Source organism: Chelonoidis abingdonii, chromosome 19 (genome assembly GCF_003597395.2).
Source record: "Chelonoidis abingdonii isolate Lonesome George chromosome 19, CheloAbing_2.0, whole genome shotgun sequence".
Lineage (NCBI taxonomy): Eukaryota > Metazoa > Chordata > Testudines > Testudinidae > Chelonoidis > Chelonoidis abingdonii.
This window is the reverse complement of record NC_133787.1, coordinates 4,471,390-4,491,222: the sequence shown is the minus strand read 5'-3', so window position 1 is coordinate 4,491,222 and position 19,833 is coordinate 4,471,390. Positions and strand designations below refer to the sequence as shown.

At 50.1% G+C, this 19,833-nt stretch overlaps 1 protein-coding gene across 1 annotated transcript in view; it reads right to left on the bottom strand.

The window, feature by feature from the left end:
* Positions 1-194: 194 nt before the first annotated feature.
* ATP6V0D1 (ATPase H+ transporting V0 subunit d1) overlaps positions 195-19,833 on the bottom strand; it is a 61,395-nt gene continuing 41,756 nt past the window's right edge. Inside the window, exons 2-7 of the mRNA XM_032788467.2 lie at positions 15,313-15,491; positions 12,963-13,042; positions 6,393-6,470; positions 4,093-4,269; positions 2,821-2,898; positions 195-2,284 (exon numbers count right to left, since the gene is read on the bottom strand). Of these exons, the coding sequence (XP_032644358.1) occupies positions 2,123-2,284; positions 2,821-2,898; positions 4,093-4,269; positions 6,393-6,470; positions 12,963-13,042; positions 15,313-15,491 (754 nt within the window). The 3' untranslated portion in view covers positions 195-2,122. The remainder of the gene's footprint in view (positions 2,285-2,820; positions 2,899-4,092; positions 4,270-6,392; positions 6,471-12,962; positions 13,043-15,312; positions 15,492-19,833) is intronic.

Sequence of the window (19,833 nt, the reverse complement as noted above, 5' to 3'; positions counted from 1 at the left end):
GAGAGCTGGCCCAGGCAACAGGTATGCTGGTAGCAGCACTGACCATGCCCAAGGATTGCCAGGGGCAGGGACACGCTGCAGGCTCTGAGCTCTGGCCTTGCCCCGGCCATCCCAGCACAGGGCCGTCTGTCTCACTGCCACACATGGGAAGGGCTCGTGGAGCTGCAGGCGATAAACCAGTCCAGGCAGCATGGTGCTTTAGGCAGATATTTATTGTCACAGGGGAGGGAAGCCAGGATAGTAAACCACTCTGCAGAGTGACAGAGCAGCAAAGCCAGGGCCAGGCTGCTCTTACACGTCTGTCTCCTACACACGCACGTGGGAGCAGCACAAAGCTGTGGAGATACAGCTGTCTAGCACCAGCTTGCAGCAAGCCAGCAGAGCAGCTTGGCCAGGCCCTGGCCAGGAACCATGACCACCCCCAGCCTACTGAGCACCCTGCTTTGGGACCAGTGCAATTCCAGCAAGACATCTGCGGGGGGCTGTACGCCAAGGAACCTGACCCCAGGGAGCAGCAGAGCAGAGACTGAAAGAAGGGTGCTCTGGGGACAGGAGGGTGGAGCTCTGCACACACCAAGGGGGCTCTGAGCAGAGAGCAAGTATGTGTGGGTGGTAGCTAAGGGCACCAGAAGTCACCCTTTCCCTCCCTCCGGTTGCAGAGCAGCAGCAACCCGAAGCCAGCAGCAGGGAAGGCAGGAGACACTCGAAGCCCATGCCCTCCGGTCTCTCACTGCCCCAATCTCAGCTTCCATTAACGGGCTGCAAAACCCATGTCGCTGAAGGCAGGCGCCCTCTTCAACCCAGCCCGCCTGCGCAGGGCGATTACAGGCCGAGACAGCTACCTGCACTGCCCGCCAACACCCCAGTGTTGGTGACAGATGCCCAGCATGGGTGGGATGGGGTTTAGCAGCTTCCCAGAAAGCCCTGGCCTAGAAAGAGCAACAAATCACTTCAATAGCCATCTGGATCCCTTTGAATGACCATCTTATCACATGGGCAAACAGAGCCGCCAGCCAAGCTCCTACCCACAGAGCCTGGGAATGAGCCTGCAGTGGTCATGGGGACACGTGTGCCTAAGCATGGATCAGGGGGGTGTGGTGCCTGCTCACTGCATACAGGGACATGTCACTGCAGTTTGTATAGGAAGCAGGGGACTGCTCCCGGGATACAGGCAGCCGGCCTGGCAGGACAGCCAGCTCAGAGCCCCCAGGAATAGACAGAGGCCAGGGGCTCCCAGAAAAAAAGTGGCAGCAGGTGGGGAGCCAGGGGGAGCCATGGGGCTTGGATAGGCTGGCTAGCACCTGCACTCAGCAGTAGGCACGTATTGCCCCCACAGCCACTGCAAGGCCAGCCTCGCTCGCTACTTGTTCCCAGGTTGACGGCAGGTTAGCAAGAATCTTTCTGGGGCAAAGACATTTGCTGGCTGGGTCCCCCCTTCAGTGACTGGCCTGCTTCAGCACCAGCAGGACCATGCGGGGCAAGTGCTGCCTGGTGACAGGGAGAAGGACGCAGCCACTGTGCTGCTCAGAGCCCTGCAACAGCCAGCAGGAACCTCTGCTTCCGCCTCAGCTCTTGGGACAAGGGCGGCTCAGACACAAGATGATGCAGGAATTACACAGCAGCATCTGCTACACTAAGGGAGCCAAGAGACACACTCACATGAAGCTTCTGGGGGACAATACTTCCTGGAGCTAGACTGCTTGAATCTCAGCCTTGGTACAGGGGACATTTAAACTCAGGCAACACATCTAATGAGTCACTCGAGAGCAAGGAGTTAATGGCTGAGAGATACCAGTTCCCTCAGAGATCAGCACTGGCTTGCTCAGTGGAGCACACACAGCTGATCAGTACAGTGACACAGGTACAATTATAATACATGGACTGGACCCCCCTGCTCCATAGCTGCACCGGCCCCGTGCCTGTCCCAGGCCCTACTGGCCTCTCACAGCACACACAACTCACACAAACAACGGTAGCTCCGGAACAACAGACTGGCATTTCCATCCGAGCCTGTTCCAGAGAGGAGGCGTGCCCGGAGCGAGGACTAGTGATCATTCAGAATGTACTGGGGGGTAGGGCAGTTCCACGGGGCTCCACCCGGCAGCAGGAGGGCCAAGGGCGGTTAGAAGATGGGGATGTAGTTGTCGATCTTGGCGCGGTGCCGCTGGGCTATGCACTCGGCAATCCACACAATGTTGCGACACTCCTGCTCCTTCAGCTTGACGAAGGCGTAGAAAACCCCGAAGTGGAACTGGTTGAGGAAAGCCAACTTGTTCAGCTTCACCTTTGAGAGCAAAGAGCACAGGTCACTGCCTGCAACACTGCCCCTCCCAGCAGAGAACCCCATTCCCAGCCCCACAGCAAAGCAGCCCAGCGCTTCGGAGAATGGGGCTCCTGGGATGAATGGCCTCAGCCAGAGTGGAGCTCCTGTTGCAACCAGCAGTGCAGGCTCAGTGCCTGTGCAGAGTCCGTAGGAGAAGCCTATCCTTGAGCACCAGCTGCCAGGGCAGGAGGGTGGCGTGCGGGAGGAGAACAGGGACATACCCACCAGGTTTGGGTTGCCACTATCTTGCCGGGGAAGCCCCAGGAGCCCTTTGCAAGCATCACTGTTGCTCCCTAGGTTCTATGGTGAATCACCTGGCAGGGAGCTAGGGATTGGGAAGAAAAGCAGGGGCAGGGCACAGAACGTCTGAGCCAGTCGCCCCCCTACACCGTGTGACTGCGACTCTGCTGCCAGACATCCCTTTGCAGATGGTCTGGAGACTTCCGCTGAGCGCTGCAGCAGCTCCTATGGCTCAGCACAGAGGGTCCTTCCCTCACCTCATGCTCGAAAAAACGGTCCTCAAGGGTTTTGTCTCCAGGGTTGCTGCCGGCTCCTTCAAACAGCAGTTTGTATTCCTACGGCAAGAGGAAGGGGTCAAGGAACGCATCAAAGCAAGAACCTGGCACAGCATCAGCATCGTCCCTCCCAGTCCTGCTCTAGCAGCACACTCCCTGCAGAGTGCTTATACATCATCCAGCCCCCAGTGCGTCTTCATCCCGGGCAATTTCTCACAACAGTCTGCACCAAATGACGGTCAGAAGTGAAGTAGACTTGTCCACCAGGCTGGCAGCAGCAGAGCATTGGGCTGGCTCCCGCAGGAAGGCCAGGATTCTCTGCAGCAAGCACTGATTGGCCACCCACTTACATTATTTGGAAATAGGGCACTTAATCTGGAGTGAGAGCGTCCACACAGTTTTTCATTGAAACTACAGGTGTCAGTGACTGCAGATTTGGGGCCTGGTTTGCATGTAGACAAGTGCAAATATGAAACTGATGTCATTGCTCTGGTTCCAACAGGAATTAACTCAGGACCGTTCTCTGGCCTGTGTTATAAAGGAGGTCACATTAGCTGAACCCAGTAGTCCGTTCTGGCCTTGGAGTCTATGAATAAACCAGGGCTACTCTGTGTGGGCACTCACTGGTTTAAACCTGGCTCCTGGAGCGTTACAGGTGCAGATCAGGCACCTTTCGTTAAACCAGTGCAGTGTGTGTTGAGACAAGCCCTTGGCTACAGATTCCTGCCATGGAGGTGCATCATTTTAGACGAGATGGGTCTCCATCCTCAGGCTCCCAACAGGTTTCATGCCATTTGAACAGGTCCCCGACAGGTTTCCAGGCACTCGCCATACAGCATTCTAACGCTAGGGTCCAGTCATAAGGCGGGGGGGGTCGTCCCTTAAGCCACCACCTCCACGAGTGGCCCCTGTTGCTCCGTGATCCCAGCCTGGATGGGGACATGGGAACTCAGAACTGGGTCTCAATGCCCCTGTGAAGCAGATGACTCAGGCTCTTCAGCAGAGGAAAAAGAGTAAATTGCACCTTGTATCCCACCTGCAACCAGCACAGCACCGAGTGATGCCGGAGGGAGCGCGGTCCAGCCCTCTCTCAGGCACAGGAAGCATTGCTGAGCCCCTGCCAGACAAATCCTGAAATGCACCAGGGTATCCGCCCCCACCCCCCTTCTCTGTGCATGTTGTGTCACAAACTTGCTGATCAATGCGTGGAAAGCAGTCGGCTCCTGGGACCTCCCCCCGCCCGAGGGTACTTACAGGGTAGTAGTCAGCTACTGTTTTGACTTGCTCATAGTCATCTGCTCTGGCTAGCTGGGCCAGACCCTCAGGGTAGAGCTTCCCGCAGTGCGGGAACAGCTTAGCTCGGTCCTCTTTGGAGAGCTCCGTGCCAAACGAGTTAATGGTGATGATGAAGGCTCTCCTGTCTGCTTCAAACTAAGAGAAAGACAAGCAGCATTAGGCTGTGCTGTGCCCTTGGGTAAAGCACAAACCCTCAGCTGGGAGTTGGCAAATGCAGGGTTCAAGCTGCAGGCCGATGAATGGAGCAAGGCCAGGCCAGTGAAAAAGACCAAATCCAGATTCGTTAGGGCACGTGAGAGCACTGGAGAGGGCACAAACCGGTCACAGTTCTGCCACCCTCAGCAGGGCCAGGCTACAGCCTGTGGCACAAGCCTGGCACATGTGGCCAGAGCCCCCCAGCCAGCTGCTGTTTGTGGGGCACAATGCCAGGTGGCAGAGGGAGTCACCGTTCCTACTGAGCAGCCTGGCTTCAGAGCCAGGCTGAGGAGTGCTCAGGAACTGGGAGCGATGGCCTGAAAACCTGGGGACCACGTCTCGACTAATCGGTTTGGTCTCTGTGCTAGCAAATCAACTGCTTGTCCCACCTACTGCGCTCGGGTGCTCGTGTGCCGCACGCAGTCACTGCCCCAGGGTCGATTTTCTAAAGCCAGGCACAGATTTGGGCAGCCTGTCTGCAGAATCGCTGTTCAGATGCTGGCTTCTTGGCACTATATGCAATAATCAAAGGGAACAAGGCTGAACTGGTGGAGACAGCCTTGCAAGAGGCGCAGCGTTGCACTCCATTGCCAGGAGTTCGCAACAGAGACAAGGTGTGTGAAAGCTCTGGCCACAGGTGGTGTGATAAATGAAGGCAGGGCAGGGGAGCCAGCCAGTTAGCTATAAAGTCCCTTTTGGTGGCAGCTCTCTGCTTGCTTTACCTGTAAAGGGTTAAAAAGTCCCCCAAGTAAAGAAAAGGGAGCGGGCACCTGACCAGAAGAACCAATGGGAAGGCTAGAACTTTTTAAAATGAGGAAAGAACTTCCTCTGTGCATCTGTTGCTGTTCTCCAGGAAACAGGGGAACAGGAAAGGGTTATGCTACGAGAAGCTTTAAGCCGGGTATGATCCTAGAGCATCAGCTCATACCTAGAATGACGTATTTGGAACCCCCGGATGTGTAAGTAGGTCAGAAATGTTTAGAAAGATGCAATTATGTTTATTTCTGTTTATTTCTATTGGCTGGTGGATTCCTCCGTGCTAACCCCAGATGCTTTTGTTTGCTTGTAACCTTTAAGCTGAACCCGAAGGAAGATATTTTGGGCACTTAATTTTTGGATCTGCTCTTTTAAAATCTAACAAAAGCCTAAGTTCCAGATGTATTTTCTTAAATTTTATTAAAAACCAAAAAGAACCCCCTTTTTTTTTTTTTTTTTTTTTTTTTTTTTTAAAGAACAGGATTGAATTTTTGGTGTCCTAAGACGTTTGTGCATATTGTTTAAATAGCTGGGGGCAATAGCTAATAGTGTGTGTGTGTACGTACACGTATGCACGCATGCATGTACACGTGTACGTACACACCTACAGGAAGGAATTCGCAAGTGCACCTTCCTGGGTTCCCAGGGGTTTGCATTTGGTTGGTGGCGGCATCTACCCAGCCAAGGTCAGAGAAAAGCTGCAACCTTGGGAGTTTAATACAAGCCTGGAGTGGCCAGTATTAATTTTTAGAATCCTTGCAGACCCCCACCTTCTGCACTTGAAGTGCCAGAGTGGGGAATCAGCCTTGACAAGAGGTTTCCACCAGTCCCTTTGGCTGAGGAGCAGAGTGCGCCCAGGGACAGGTATGCGCCTGGCCACTTGAGCAGAGACCCGTGGAAGGAATACTCATGGGCTTGGCTGCCCAGAATGGGGAGAGCCACATCCCACCCTCTGCCCTTCCGGCTGCTTCATAACTTGCTCTGTCCCCGGGCTCCTCTCCAAGTCAAAATGCACCACCTCCCAGGCCTTTTGCATTTCTGGCAGAGGGCAAAGTGGGAAGGTGTTTGTGGAGCCTGCTGCGATGACATCACCTGCTTCCCAGTGCTAGCAACAGCTTCTCCTGGCTCCCCAACCAAGCAAGCTAGCCAAATGCACGGAGGTGCAAAGGCATTTTAGAAACCAACGTCTCTGCGGTCGATCGGCAGCTCTGAGCTGCTCTGGTTGGAGAGCGCTGAGCAGCGCACAGTGCTATTACTGTTACATTATACCATGCAGAATGTGCAGGGGTGTCCCGTCTGCAGCCTACCTCCAGGATTGGACACATGGCGTCTGCAGTTGTGCCTCCCAGGATGTTGCAGAACTTGTAGAAGGATTCTAGGTATGCCTGAGGAGACAAGCAGATGAGAGGATGAGTGACACTTATCTACAGCCCACATGATCCCCAAGCATTTCTGAATGGGTCCAAAGGCCTCAAGACGTGAGCCCAGTAGGACCTCTGCATCATGGCACGCGTCTCCTGTCACTACTGCTCATCTGGTACATCCCCATGAAGCTCCACCCACTCCAATCACCATGCTTCCATGGAAGTGGAGGGAGGCCAAGAAGAGAAAGGCTGCAGGTGGATTTCAGAAGTAGGTAGGCAGCCTGGCACTCACTGTGAAAACATCTACAGCTCCTCTAATTGGTCCCTTCTTGTCTTCCAGTCTATGAACCAAACAAATAGGCAGTGAGGCAGGGTATGCTGGAGTTCCTGGTGTGGGGTGACTCACTCTGGTCTAGCCAGTAACAGGCTGCCTGAATTTGTGCTAACACACTTCATGGTCCATAGAGTAGCACTTCCAGGTCAGAAGGCACTTCCTACTGAAGGCCCTGTGCCTACCACCTTACCTCCCATGGGGCAGGCTGTCTGATAAGGTACAAGAGATGCAAAGCTACTGTGACATTGCACTCTATGATTTTATGAAAATATGCTAATGTAACTGGAATATGCTTCATGCAAAAGGTCTCTTGTAAGGTATCATTACAAAGCTTATCTACTGAGTGTGCTCATCCTATTTGTATAAATGTAACACTTGTATCAAACTAGAAATATGAAATATAACTCGGAGGGCCTATTGTAATTATGCAAAGTGCAGGCCATTAATGGTGGCTTGGAATCTCGATGGCTCCCGTCAGCCAGGACAATTGACTGTTGTGACGTTATGAGTGTAATATAATCTCATTGAAAGGTGACAGGGCCAGAAAGAGATAACTGACTCACCTCACCGACTGACCTGACCCATGGGTGAACCTTAAGAACTGGTTAGCAAGATATGTAAATGAATAGAGCTTTGAAATACAAGTCTGCATTTAGAGGTAGAAGGGGAGGTGTTTGCTCAGGTCTTGTGATGTAAGCAAACAAGTCTTGTCTATTGTTCTAGTTTTAATTCAAAGATCAAAAAAGGAACATTAACATTTAGGAAGACACTGAAGTGAAATAGCATTATTGTCTATGTCTCTTTGAAGGTTGTGGTAACCTGTATCTGAACTGTTTAATGGATAAATTACTCTGTGCTAATTGCCAAGATGTTTGGGAGAAGGAGTTAAGCCTATTGTTTTCTCAGGCTGAAAGGCTGCTGGAAATGTATAAGAAGCCTGGGACATGATCCTGCTTCATCTCAGATCTGCTTTGGGTTTCAAGAGGGGAAACCTTAAGCCACAAGGATTGAGATCCCCAGTCATTGACTGGAGCCACCCTGAATATGGACATTGGACTATAACCTATGGACTATTTCTAAAGGACTTTTGGCAACTACAAGCTCACCTCTACTATGTATCTGAACCTCAAGAATTGAATTCAAGTCTGTATGTATATTGATCTTTTAACCAACACTCTCTCTCTTTTCTTTTTCTAAAAATTTTAGCTTAGTTAATAAGAATTGGCTATAGCATGTATTTTGGGTAAGATCTAAGTTATAATTGAACCTGGGTATGTGGCTGATCCTTTGGGATTGGAAGAACCTTTTCTTTTATATGATGAAGTAAGATTTTCAGGAATCATCATCATATGTTTGACAAGTGTGTCTGGACGGAGGCCTGAGGCTGGGCACTTTAAGGGAACTGCGTGGTTTAAACTTCTAAGTAACCAGTGAGGTACTATAGAAGCTCTTTTGTGCTGGTTGGTAAATCTAAGTAGTGGAATAACCACCACATTTGGGATTTGTCTGCCCTGTTTTGTTTGCAGTTCACCCTGACTGAGTAACCTCAGCTGGTTCCCACGGGCAGCACTGTCACAGCTGTAAATGGCTCTGTTTTACTTGTGAGTCTTCCTGTCGACATGTGTGCTGGCAAGTGGGTAATGAGTCTTACAGTGCCATGTGATCATGTCACGTGAACTGGAATCCATCTTTAACCTGGTGCTTTTCCATTGATAAGGGGGTGGGTGGGAACCCAGTGAGGGACAAAGGATTCCCGCCTTATGCAAAAGATATATAAAGGGGTGGAACAGAACGAACGAAGAGGCGCAGCCATCATGAGGAATCCCCTAGGTACCACCTGAGCTAGAACAAGGGCTGTACCAGGGGAAAGGATTGTGCCCAGACTAGGAAGGCATCCAGTCTGTGAAAGAAACATATTGAAACATGTCTCAGAGTGAGATGTTACAGTAATGCAATTGAATACAGATATTAGGCTTAAATTTGCCCGTTTTATTTTGCTTCATTTCATTTGTTAATTCACTTTGTTCTGTCTGTTCCTACTTAAAACCACTTAAATCCTACTGTCTATGTTTAATAAAAATCACCTTTTACTTATTAACCCAGAGTCTGCAGTTATACATGGGGGAGAGGGGGAACAGCTGTGCTTCTCTCTCTGTGTTTTAGAGGGCGAACAATTTATGAGTTTACCCTGTATAACCTTTATACAGGGCAAAATGGATTTATTTGGATTTAGACCCCATTGGATGTTGGGCATTTAAGTGTTAAAAGACAAGAACACTTCTGTAAGCTGCTTTCTGTCAAGCTTACAGCTGTTAGGGGACGTGATTCAGACCCTGGATCTGTGTTGGAGCAGACGGGTGTGCCTGGCTCAGCAAGACAGGGTGCTGGGGTCCCAAGGTGGCAGGAAAAGCAGGAGCAGAGGTAGTCTTGGCACACCAGGTGGCAGCTCCCAGGGCAGGGGTTCTGTGATCCAACCCATCACAGCCACACCTACCCTAGGACTGCAACACCAACCACCTGCAGGACTAGTGATGTAAACTGCTGGAATGTCTCATTCAGCTCCACTGTGCTGCACAGGGTCACTCCTAGGAAGTCCCCATTGAGGGCCTGATGGCCACAGAAAAACCAAAGGAACCACAGTCTCATTGTTTAGCTCAGAATCACTCCGGTCTGATCTATGCGCAGACTGTAGACTCATTTGTTCTGTGAAGTGCCATCTATGTTTGGATAGCTAACAGAAAATGCAAGACACCTTCAACCCACCCCTTCTATCAAGACAAGCTCCCTGCACTCCTCTCCCCCAGGGAGCAGTTGCGGGGGGGGGGGGGGGTCATTGTGGAATGACAGTTGGAGAGATTAAAGGGCCTCTGGGGTCAGACACATGCTGAGATACCAGGCTGTCGCTTCAGACTCCAATGAGAGACCAGAGAAGTGCCATTAAAGTGAAACTCTTCCTAGGAAGATGCTGCCTCACAGCAAGTCACCTCACGACATGTTCCAGTTGTGAACATGCAAGGAAACCTCAGTGGGGAGGGAGCGAGAAAGGTACACCAGCAGGAGGCAGTGGGGAGTGCTGCCCTGCACAACTGCCGCTCTGGGCAAAGGTGTTCCTCATTTCCAAAAGGGCTTTCAACTGAGAAATCAAGAATGTGACGTGCCCCAGGATGGGGTGCTCTCGCTTGGGCACCAGGGTGACGGCATCTGCCCAACACTCATTGCCTTCAGCTCTGCCTTTCACCACTCTCGGGCCAGGACTGCCACTGCAGCCCCAGATCTCTCACAGAGCTTTCTGACCAGCTCCTTGAGAGCACTCACTCCTTGCACCATGTTTGACCTCAGCCTGGAAGCAAATCTGGGGAGAAAAGTTGAAGAAAATCCTTTCTGCTATTGAGTTACACGAGCCAGACAAGCATTTTAGAGTTTTCTGCTAGCCAGTGCGCAGAGCTACTGGGGAACTCCGCACGCTAAGTGGCCCAGAGCAAGCAGCCAGCCCCTTGGGAGGGTTATTGACAAATACCATAGGGTCTAAAGGGGCTCAGGCCTGTCATGCACTGCACATGTCGCTAGAGACTGTCCCTGTGCTGAGGAGTATTGCTGGAGTATTGCTTCCAGCAACCAGAGGTAAGAACACAGGCAAAGTCTGCAAAATCAGCAGTGTCCTATAAAGGAATTAAATACAAATCAAACACCATCTTAAAAAAAAAGCACTGTACAGGAGCTGGGAATTATTACTCCAAAACAAATCTAGAACAGTTTCTATACAAATGCAAGGAGTTTAAAAGCAAAACTAGGAGCTGTAGAATGTTTGGCAGTTGACTGAGGTCCTTTTGATCACAGGCATCAGCCACTGTTTCAGAGAACTGAAGGGAGGCAAACCTGCCCGTATTTAAGTAGTTCATGGGTGACCTGCGGAATTATACCCTTACGTGCCTTTTGTACCCAACAGACTGAACTGATATCGTCACGGGGCGAGAGACAAAGTGTTGTCATGGATCAAAAACTGCCTAGGAGACAGAAAGCAAACAGCAAGGCCTCAAGACACTGTCCTAGGTCCCATGTTGTTTAACATATTTATTAAACATCTGGAAAGGGAGTGTGCAGCAAGGGAAACCTCAGAGACAACTAAAACCCGAGAGAATGGGCAACACAATGTTGCTATGGGCAGCTCAACAGAGACCTCTGCTCCACGTGCAGCTGTGGTCAGAAAAGCAAACGCCATTTGGATGCACAAGGCCCGGGATGGAGACCACCACAGAACATTCTAGCACCTTTATATCAACCACTGGATACTGTGCACAGTACTGGCCACCACACCACACACAATCATAGAAGATTGGGGTTAGAAGAGACCTCAGGAGGTCATCTAGTCCCACCCTCTATCAAAGCAGGACCAACCCCAACTAAATCATCCCAGCCAGGGCTTTGTCAAGCTGGGCCTTAAAAACCTCTAAGGAAGAAGATTCCACCACCTCCCTAGGGAACCCATTCCAGTGCTTCACCACCTTCCTAGTGAAATATTGTTTCCTAATATCCAACCTAGACCTCCCCCACTGCAACTTGAGACCATTACTCCTTGTTCTGTCATCTGCTACCACTGAGAACAGCCGAGCTCCATCCTCTTTGGAACCCCCCTTCAGGCAATTGAAGGCTGCTATCAAATCCCCCCTTACTCTTCTCCTCTGCAGACTAAATAACCCCAGTTCCCTCAGCCTCTCCTCGTAAGTCATGTGTCCCAGCCCCCTAATCATTTTCGTTGCCCACTACTGGACTATCTCCAATTTGTCCACATCCTTTCTTGTGGTGTGGGGCCCAAAACTGGACGCAATACTCCAGACGTGGCCACACCAATGCCGAATAGAGGGGAATAATCACTTCCCTCGATCTGCTGGCGATGCCCCTATTAATACAGCCCAAAATACTGTTGGCCTTCTTGGCAACAAGGGCACATTGACGACTCATATCCAGCTTCTCGTTCACTGTAAACCCCAGGTCCTTTTCTGCAGAACCAGAGGGGTTTAGAAAAGAGCACTGAGGAGGACCAGAGTACATGCAGGGATGTGTGCGTTTTGTTTTTTACACAAATACACTGCCCCAAGCTGTTTGCACATGGCAGGCATATACACACGTGTGCACATATGCTGCATGCAAGAGACCACACTCAGCTTAGCACGTTTTCCTCTAACTATCCTCCATTCTGAAACTGACCTTCACTACTACCCATCAGAAGCAGAGGTCACACCCCAGCTGTTGGCTAGTCCCAATTATGAAAACAAGGAAGACAGATATAATCTGTACCCGCCCTTTACCAGACACTCAAGATGGAGTGATAGCCTCATGGCAGCACTGGCTGTGACAAGCACATGAGTTGGTTTTCATATTAATGAAAAGTTCCTGAAAGTGCTGGCTAGAACCAGACTGTACTGGTAGGAGCTGCAGTTAGCTCTGTACACATTCCGTCTCCTTATTCCTCTATGCTGCTGCATTGCTGGGGTATCCATTGTTCTAGCAGCTCCGCTGAGGCCCTGAAGCCTTTTCCCAAGCAAACCTTCACTTTTTAAAAAAGCACATTACTGGTCCATGATCTCGGAGCCAGGCCCGAGGAAGCAGTCTTCACGTTGGCTAGGTCAAGCCTCCACTTCACATGGATTCTGTGGCCACCTCTGTCAGCCAAGGAACAGCCCTCTGCCAGAGCCTGCACAACTCATGCAAGGTTATTCAGAGAGGCGAGGTCAAAGGGTACTTTAAGGACACCCTCGCTGCCAGCCATCTGACACCGCAGCAGAGATTGGAAGCAGCTGGCACTAGCAAGCTGGATATAATAGCACTGTGTGAACCAACCTCCAGACCCCCCCGCCTGGCACACTGCTTCATTCCATCCTGGACACAGACTCTGTTCTCGGTCATGTTTTAACTGCTTCATTGCTCCCGGGGGGAACTGCTTCTAGCTGGCTTTACGACATACAGCGAACATACTAACCACTCTCTCCTTACCCAGCCTGGAAAAGCTGTCATTGGAAATAGCCAGCTAGGACAGCGCTCCATGAGCGTACCCCCTGCTCAGCTCCCTCCACAGTAGAATGACCAGCAACGCCCCTCCATCGCAGCACGAGTCACTGATGTTTGTTACTCCAGGAAACTGTTTCATTAGCTCCTTCCCTTCCCACGAGGGCCACATTTACCTTATACAGCGTGTTTCGGATGATTTCGATGTTCATTTCATCGAGGTCCTGCTCGGAAATGCAATCCTGGAAGAAGGCAGCTGAAACAGACAGAGAAAGCCATGAGCAAAACTGCAGCGTGCTCCTGCTGCTCCGAGTTGCAGATTGTGCTCCCCAGAGAGGGACTGGAGTGTAAGACCTTTGCAAGCAAGAGACCAGGTTTCCAAAGGCACGGCACCCAGCATGACCCTTACAGCTGGATGTTCAGAAGTGCTTGGATTGGGAGTTGAGCTCAGAATAATCAGGCCCGTATTCTGGTGCCCAGATGAGAGCTGAACTCTTCTGAAAGAGACTGGCTGTGGCTTTTCTAGTCCCTGGGAGTTAAAGGTGCCACAAAGCCAGGGAACCACCAGGCGTCCCACAGAGCTCTGCAGGAAGGGGCAGTGTCTTACCAGTAATTTTATGGTGGTGACACTAGTGCCATTTAGAAATCGAATTTCCTAGGGTGCCTTGAGCTGCAAGATTATTAGGTCTCAGACTCGGGTGCATGTCAGACTGCAGCAGTAGCAGTTAGTGTGTGTGTTTGTTAGGCAGCACTTCGCTATTCCCCAGGACCGGGCCAGCACCAGCCACGGTGGAGAACAAATGCTGAAGTAGACAAAAAGAAGGCATATGCAATCAAATGGGGGAAAGAGGGAAGTCCATGTGCCTGTAATGGTGATGGGACATTCACGAAGGCAGAGGATATTAAGCTTTTAGGAAGATAAAGGGCTGGATTAAAGACTCTGGCCTACAGGAATGTTCTACGCTGCCTTGTTTCTCAGCAAGAGATAGTCGTTTTCATTCAATATAAACCCTGGACACTTGGAGCCTAGAGATGGACACACTGGACAGCTGGTCAGACTTTTTTTAAACAATGCATTTCAGCTTTGGGAATTTGCATCCTGTGAGACAGGACACCAGTAACTGGAGAACACACTTCCCACGTACTAGAGTTTGCAGTACCTTCCGTTACACTTGCGGTTGCTATGTGTGTAAGGGTCCCGGTTTTCATTCCGCTCCCATCTTGCTGCCCCTTTTATGCTAGAGTTCGCTTTCTGTTTTCCCACGCTCATGTTCAGGGAATGTATGTCAACGCTTTGGCTTTGCTGCAGGGGATCCTTCCCTAGCAGAAGGCTCAATACGTGGGAGCAAGAGCTCTCACTATTGGTTCAGTTTTTGACCAATTTCTTGGTTCCTTGTCTAATTAGTCATTTTCCCATCAACTATTTCTCAGCCTCATCATCCCAGGTTGTGTTTATGGGAAGCACACTCTCTCCCAGCTATGAAAATCTAGACTGCTTCCAACTGTGCCACTAGGACTCTTAAGTCTATTGGGGAATTGCATCCTTTCTGGAGCAGCTAGAAGAACTGTTCGTGAATCATTCTATCGATTTTGTTCTTTTAACTCTGTTTGCCACAGTTGCCCAGGAGGCCTGTGTCTCTAGACAGCCACTGTGCACAATGGAAGCATTCGCTCATCTGCTCCCTACTGGCTTTAGGTCTGTCTGTCTGTCTCTTGCTGGTACTTGTTTCACAGTGGGACATAGACAAGTCTGGCTCTGCAGACCACAGCAATTACCAACATTTAACAAAATTAGTGGCGTCTCCCACTTGGAGAGTTACTTTCCCCCTCTACTGTTATGTCTCTCTGCTGGTGAGAGAAGGCTCTGCTGACTATTCTTCCAGCATAACAGTAACACTTCTGCTAGATTCCACGTTCTACAGATCGGTATAAGGTAAGTCAGTTTTCCAACCGGAACTCCTGGTTTACAGCACTCATGGTTTATGGAGTGACTGTTTGTTCTTACTGCCTGCATCAGTACAAGTAAAGGCAGAGAGGAATGGAAGTGGGAGCTATCAGGAAAGATGCCCACAGAAAACTGGCCAGCGTACCAACTAAACTGCTCAGTGTTCCAATGGGAATAGTAAATCTGTGCCGGAAACTTGCTAAATTAAGTAAAATTACCTCACTCCCTCAGAGGGCCTTCAGATTATTTGCTAAACTGCCCTGCATTACCTGTGTGTCAGTCAAGACAATAGTGTTAAAAGAAAATTACATTTAACATGCTTCAACTTTCTATCTTCAGGTTTCTGCATAAGACCATTTGTAGAGCAGCTGATGGGGAACTAAGGGGATCACTGAGTTGCAGATGCACAAGATAGTTCAAGACAGACATACAAGGCAGTAAAACCCACCATGCCTGTCTCGGTGGTTAGACAGTTTTGTAGTCCCGGATTCAGAAACACAGGTTTGTGCCCATCCTAGTGCATGAATGGGCAGAGCGGTTCCAAGCCCAGCTGAAAGGCACTTAGAATAAACACTGCTCACCCAGGGGCGTATCCACCAGGATTGCATTGTAGAGCTCTGCAGGGGTCTGAGCAATATTCACAGCTTCCATTTGCTCAAAGCTTCCTAGCGGATGGCACTTGGGCACCAGCTCCGCGATGGAGCGCTGGTGCAACGTCCCGGTGATCAGCAGGATGACGTTATCGATCATGTAGCTGTAACTAGGAAGAACAGGAGAGGGGAAGCATGTTACTGATATGGACATCAGGGCAGTAAGTGAGTGCACATGTTGCACAGAAGATACCACACCCTCTGGAACCAGTCAATGCTGCCTCTTCAGTCAACCTGAAGGCTCTGTAGGAAGTTGCCAGGTGTACCCAGGAACCAGAGCAGTCTCCTTGCCAATACTCACAGGTCTACCAGCCTGGAGGGAGAGGAACCAAGCTTACTCCCAACTTTAGATCAGCTAGACCCCAGCCATCCACACATCTCTTCTCACCACTCCCCTCCCTCTCCCAAGCCACCGGGACCCCCTCATGTCACTCCCCCTTTTGTGGGTGTACAAAGCATTGTCTTAGCAAGGCCAGCAGGAGCCAGGGAAACTGATGGGGATGAGGATGACAGGTCTTCATCCCTCTGGCTGTGTTCAGCTGCTGCATCTGGGGAAGCACCATACAGCAGCATGGGTGCCGTTGTACAGATGCAGTGGGGAGAATGCAGCGCTCCTGCAGCCCTGTGCCAAGCCTGGCCCCTGTACCTTGTGGCTACTCACTTGGGAGCACATACTGGGTTTAATAAGGCTGCCCAGCGTAAGAGGAAAACTGCATGTTATTAGTCCCCATCACCTTGCAGCCTTTCCAGGCTGGAGGTTTCCAGAAGCCCTGAATCAATGAGTTTGGTGGAGAAAATCACTGGGTGCGGGTCTATGGCTGCGTTATTACAGAGGCTCAGATTAAGGGCTCTTCTGTCTTCAACCCATGAATCATTTATACCGCAGCAGAGGCTACAGATCACACCCCAACCAGGGCTGCCTCGTGTTACGCACTGGACACACAAGCCTCTCCCACAGAGATTCTAGTTTGAAAGACAGGCCAGGTCGGAGGGGCGGAAGCTGCAGCAATCAGGAAGCAAGGTCAGGGCTTCAACAGAAGCTTTGACATCCTAGACCAGTGGTTCAAACTTGTGCCCTGGTGACCCCTTTCACACACCAAGCCTCTGAGTGCGACCCCCCCGTAAACATTAAACACACTTATTTATACATTTAACACCATTATAAATGCTGGAGGCAAAGCGGGGTTTAGGGTGGAGGCTAACAGCTCGCAACCCCCCATGTAATAACCTCATAACCCCCTGAGGGGTCCCACCCACAGTTTGAGAACCCCTGGCCTAGCTAGAAGGAGACGTGTGAGATTTAGACACTGCCTGGATGCTGGGCTAGCAGGCAGGCAAAGGCGCAAATGTGGGTTGGTGCTGCCCAGCACAACAGAGGTAGGGAGGGGGAAGGGTTTTGGGGAAGATCAGCAGCTCAGCTGTGGCCATGTTGCATTTGGCCATGCTGAAATTTCAGTTTGAGGGAGACAAGTGCAAAGCAGAGGCTGATTGAGAGACGGGAGGAGTCTCAGAGATGCCCAAGGAGCGTAAGGGAGATGACGAGGGTGCCCAGCACGGTGCCCTGAGCGACCTCAGTGAGCAGGGAGGATGACGAGGTCCCGAAGGAGCAATCTGTCAGATAGGAGAACAGGGAGAGGATAGAGCCAAAGGCCAAGGGATCACAAGACTGGGATAGGCATGGTGGACAGTCTCCAAGAAAGCTGGTAGGTCCATGAGGCGGCGTACAAGGATTTGAGCGGAAAGAGGCCATCAGAGCCCATCTGGAGGAGCAGAGAGGGCAGAAGGCGGACGGGAGTGGGGCTAGAATGGAACTGCTGAGTGCGGCAGGCTGAGCGACATGAAGGGCAATGGAGGCCCAGCATGGCAGGGAGCAGGGCTCCAGGCTGTCCTCTGGATGGCCGGAGGGTAAGTTATTGAGGGGAAGGGACTAGAGGAGGGTGAGAAGGGGAGGGCAGAAATAGGGTTTGAGGAACCAAGCAGGAAGGACGTGGCCTGGCTCTGCTCAAGCCCTTAATTCAGCCTGGCTAGCAGGGGCTGGGTGAGTTTTTCAAGCTCTGCTGAAGCTGGGAGCAAGCACCATATCACGTGGGGTGGGTACCTGCCCCTCCAGTTGCCCTCCATGTCCCCACATGCTTCTGCCTCACCCTTATGACAAAGGGCTTTGCGGGGCTCTCAGTGACTGTTAAGATTTTTCTCACTTCACCAAGACTACAACATTGACACAACTCCATGACGTTGTTAGCAGTCTCCCAGCTTAAAGGCATCCCCTAGTCTGCCTCCACAGCCCCCTCCCTGCTGTGGAGATTAGAACACGGTCATGGCCACCTGAAGGGAAGCCCCCTGCCCCCCCTTGTCTATGACTGAAGAGACGCAGAGATAGCTGTAACACAGGAGTGTGATTAGCACTGAATGAGCGGCCGCAAGCCATCAAGATGCACCTCAGTGAAACACTCAGACCAAGCCCTGGTTGAAGCATGCACTGCTAGGACCAGCCAATGCTCGAAGGTACCAGTTTCCAGGCTATACTGTCTGCTTACAAACAAAAGCAACTTAAGATAAGATTTCATGCCACGATTCTCAGGAAAATCCCTGACAGGTCGTCATGTGCACATCTGCAACGTCCCTACTCTGCAAAGGCTGCCTGGGCTGCATTAGGGCATCGCCTACACACAGCAAGGCAAAGCACGCTGGACCTCGCAGAGGGCACACAAGGCATAAGATCCATTCAGTCAGACATCTCCTGAGCATAACCTGCAACTAGGAACAGGCAGAGGAGAGGAGGATAAAGTGCTCGACTACTGCCAGCTCAAGCACTTACCAATTACACGCAGAACAGCTCTTTACCTGCCCTAGCTCACCTCAGGAATACCACTACTGATCACCTGACCTGGATGGTGATAGTGACCGTGAAATGCTCAGGGAGATTACAGCGGCTATAGAAGTAGAAAACTCTAATATTAGGGATGTCAGCTATCTCCATATTGACTGGGTACATGTCCTCTCAGGACAGGATGCAGAGATAACATTTCTAGACACCAAGAATGACTGTTTCCTGGAGCAGCTAGTCCTGGAACCCCCGGGGGAGACGTAATTCTTGATTTAATCCTAAACAGAGCACAGGGTCTGGTCCAAGAGGTGAAAATAGCTGTACCACTCGGTAATGGCAACCATGAAGTAATTAAATTTAACATTCTTGTTTTGGGGGGGACCACCAAAGAAGCCCGCAACAGTAGCATTACCACTACAAAAGGGGGAACTATGCAAAAATGAGGAAGGTAGTTAAACAGATTAAAAGGAACAGTCACAAGAGTGAAATGCCTGCAAGCTGCATGGAAACTTTTTAAAAACATATAATAGAGGCTTAAATTAAATTTATATCCCAAATAAAAAATATATTAAGACCCAAAATATGCCGTCATGACTAAATGACTGAGTAAAAGGTGGTTAGAGGCAAAAGGCATCCTTTTAAAAACTGGACGTCAAATCCCATTGAGGAAAATGGGAGCATAAACTCTGGTAAGTCAAGTGCAAAAGTACAAATTAGGCAGGCCAAAAAAGAATGTGAAGAGCACCTAGCAAAAGACACAAACCAATAGCAAAAAAAAAGTTGAGTACATCAGAGGCAGGAAGTCTGCCAAGCAATTGGTGGGGCCACTGGATGATCAAGGTGCTAAAGGAGCACTCAGACAAGACCCTTGCAAAGGAGCTAAATGAGTTCTCTGCTTCTGTCTTCGCTGCAGAGGATGTGAGGGAGATGCCCACACCTGAGACATTTTTTTCTAGATGAGATACTGTCCCAGATCGAGAGGTCAGTAGAGGAGGTCTTGGTACAAACTGATAAACTAAACAGTAACAGGTCACTAGGACAACCACATGGTATTCATTCAAGAGTTCTGAACGACATTGCAGAATCACTAACTGTGGTATGTAACCTGTCACTTAAATCAGCCTATGTACCAGATGACTGTCAGATAGTAAATGCCAATTTTTTAGAAAGGATTCAGAGCTGATCCAGGCAATTATAGGCCAGTAAGCCTAACTTCAGTATCAGGCAAATTGGTTGAAACAATAGTAAAGAACAGAATTCTCACACACGTAGATGAACACAGTATATTGGAGAAGAGTCAACATGGCTTTTGTAGAGATAAAAATCATGCCTCACTAATCTATTAGTTCTTTGAGGGGGTCAACAAACAAGGGTGATCGAGTGGATATAGTGTACTTAGACTTTCAGAAAGCCTTTGACAAGGTCTCTCACCAAAAGCTCTTAAGTAAAGTAAGAAATTGTGATAAGAAACTGGTTAAAAGATAAGAAAAAGATAGGAATAAATGGACAGTTTTCAGAAAGGAGAGAGGTAAATAGCAGGGTCCCTGAGGGACCTATATTGGGACCAATACTGTTCAACATATTCATAAATGATCTGGAAAAAGTAAATAGTGAAGTAGCAAAGT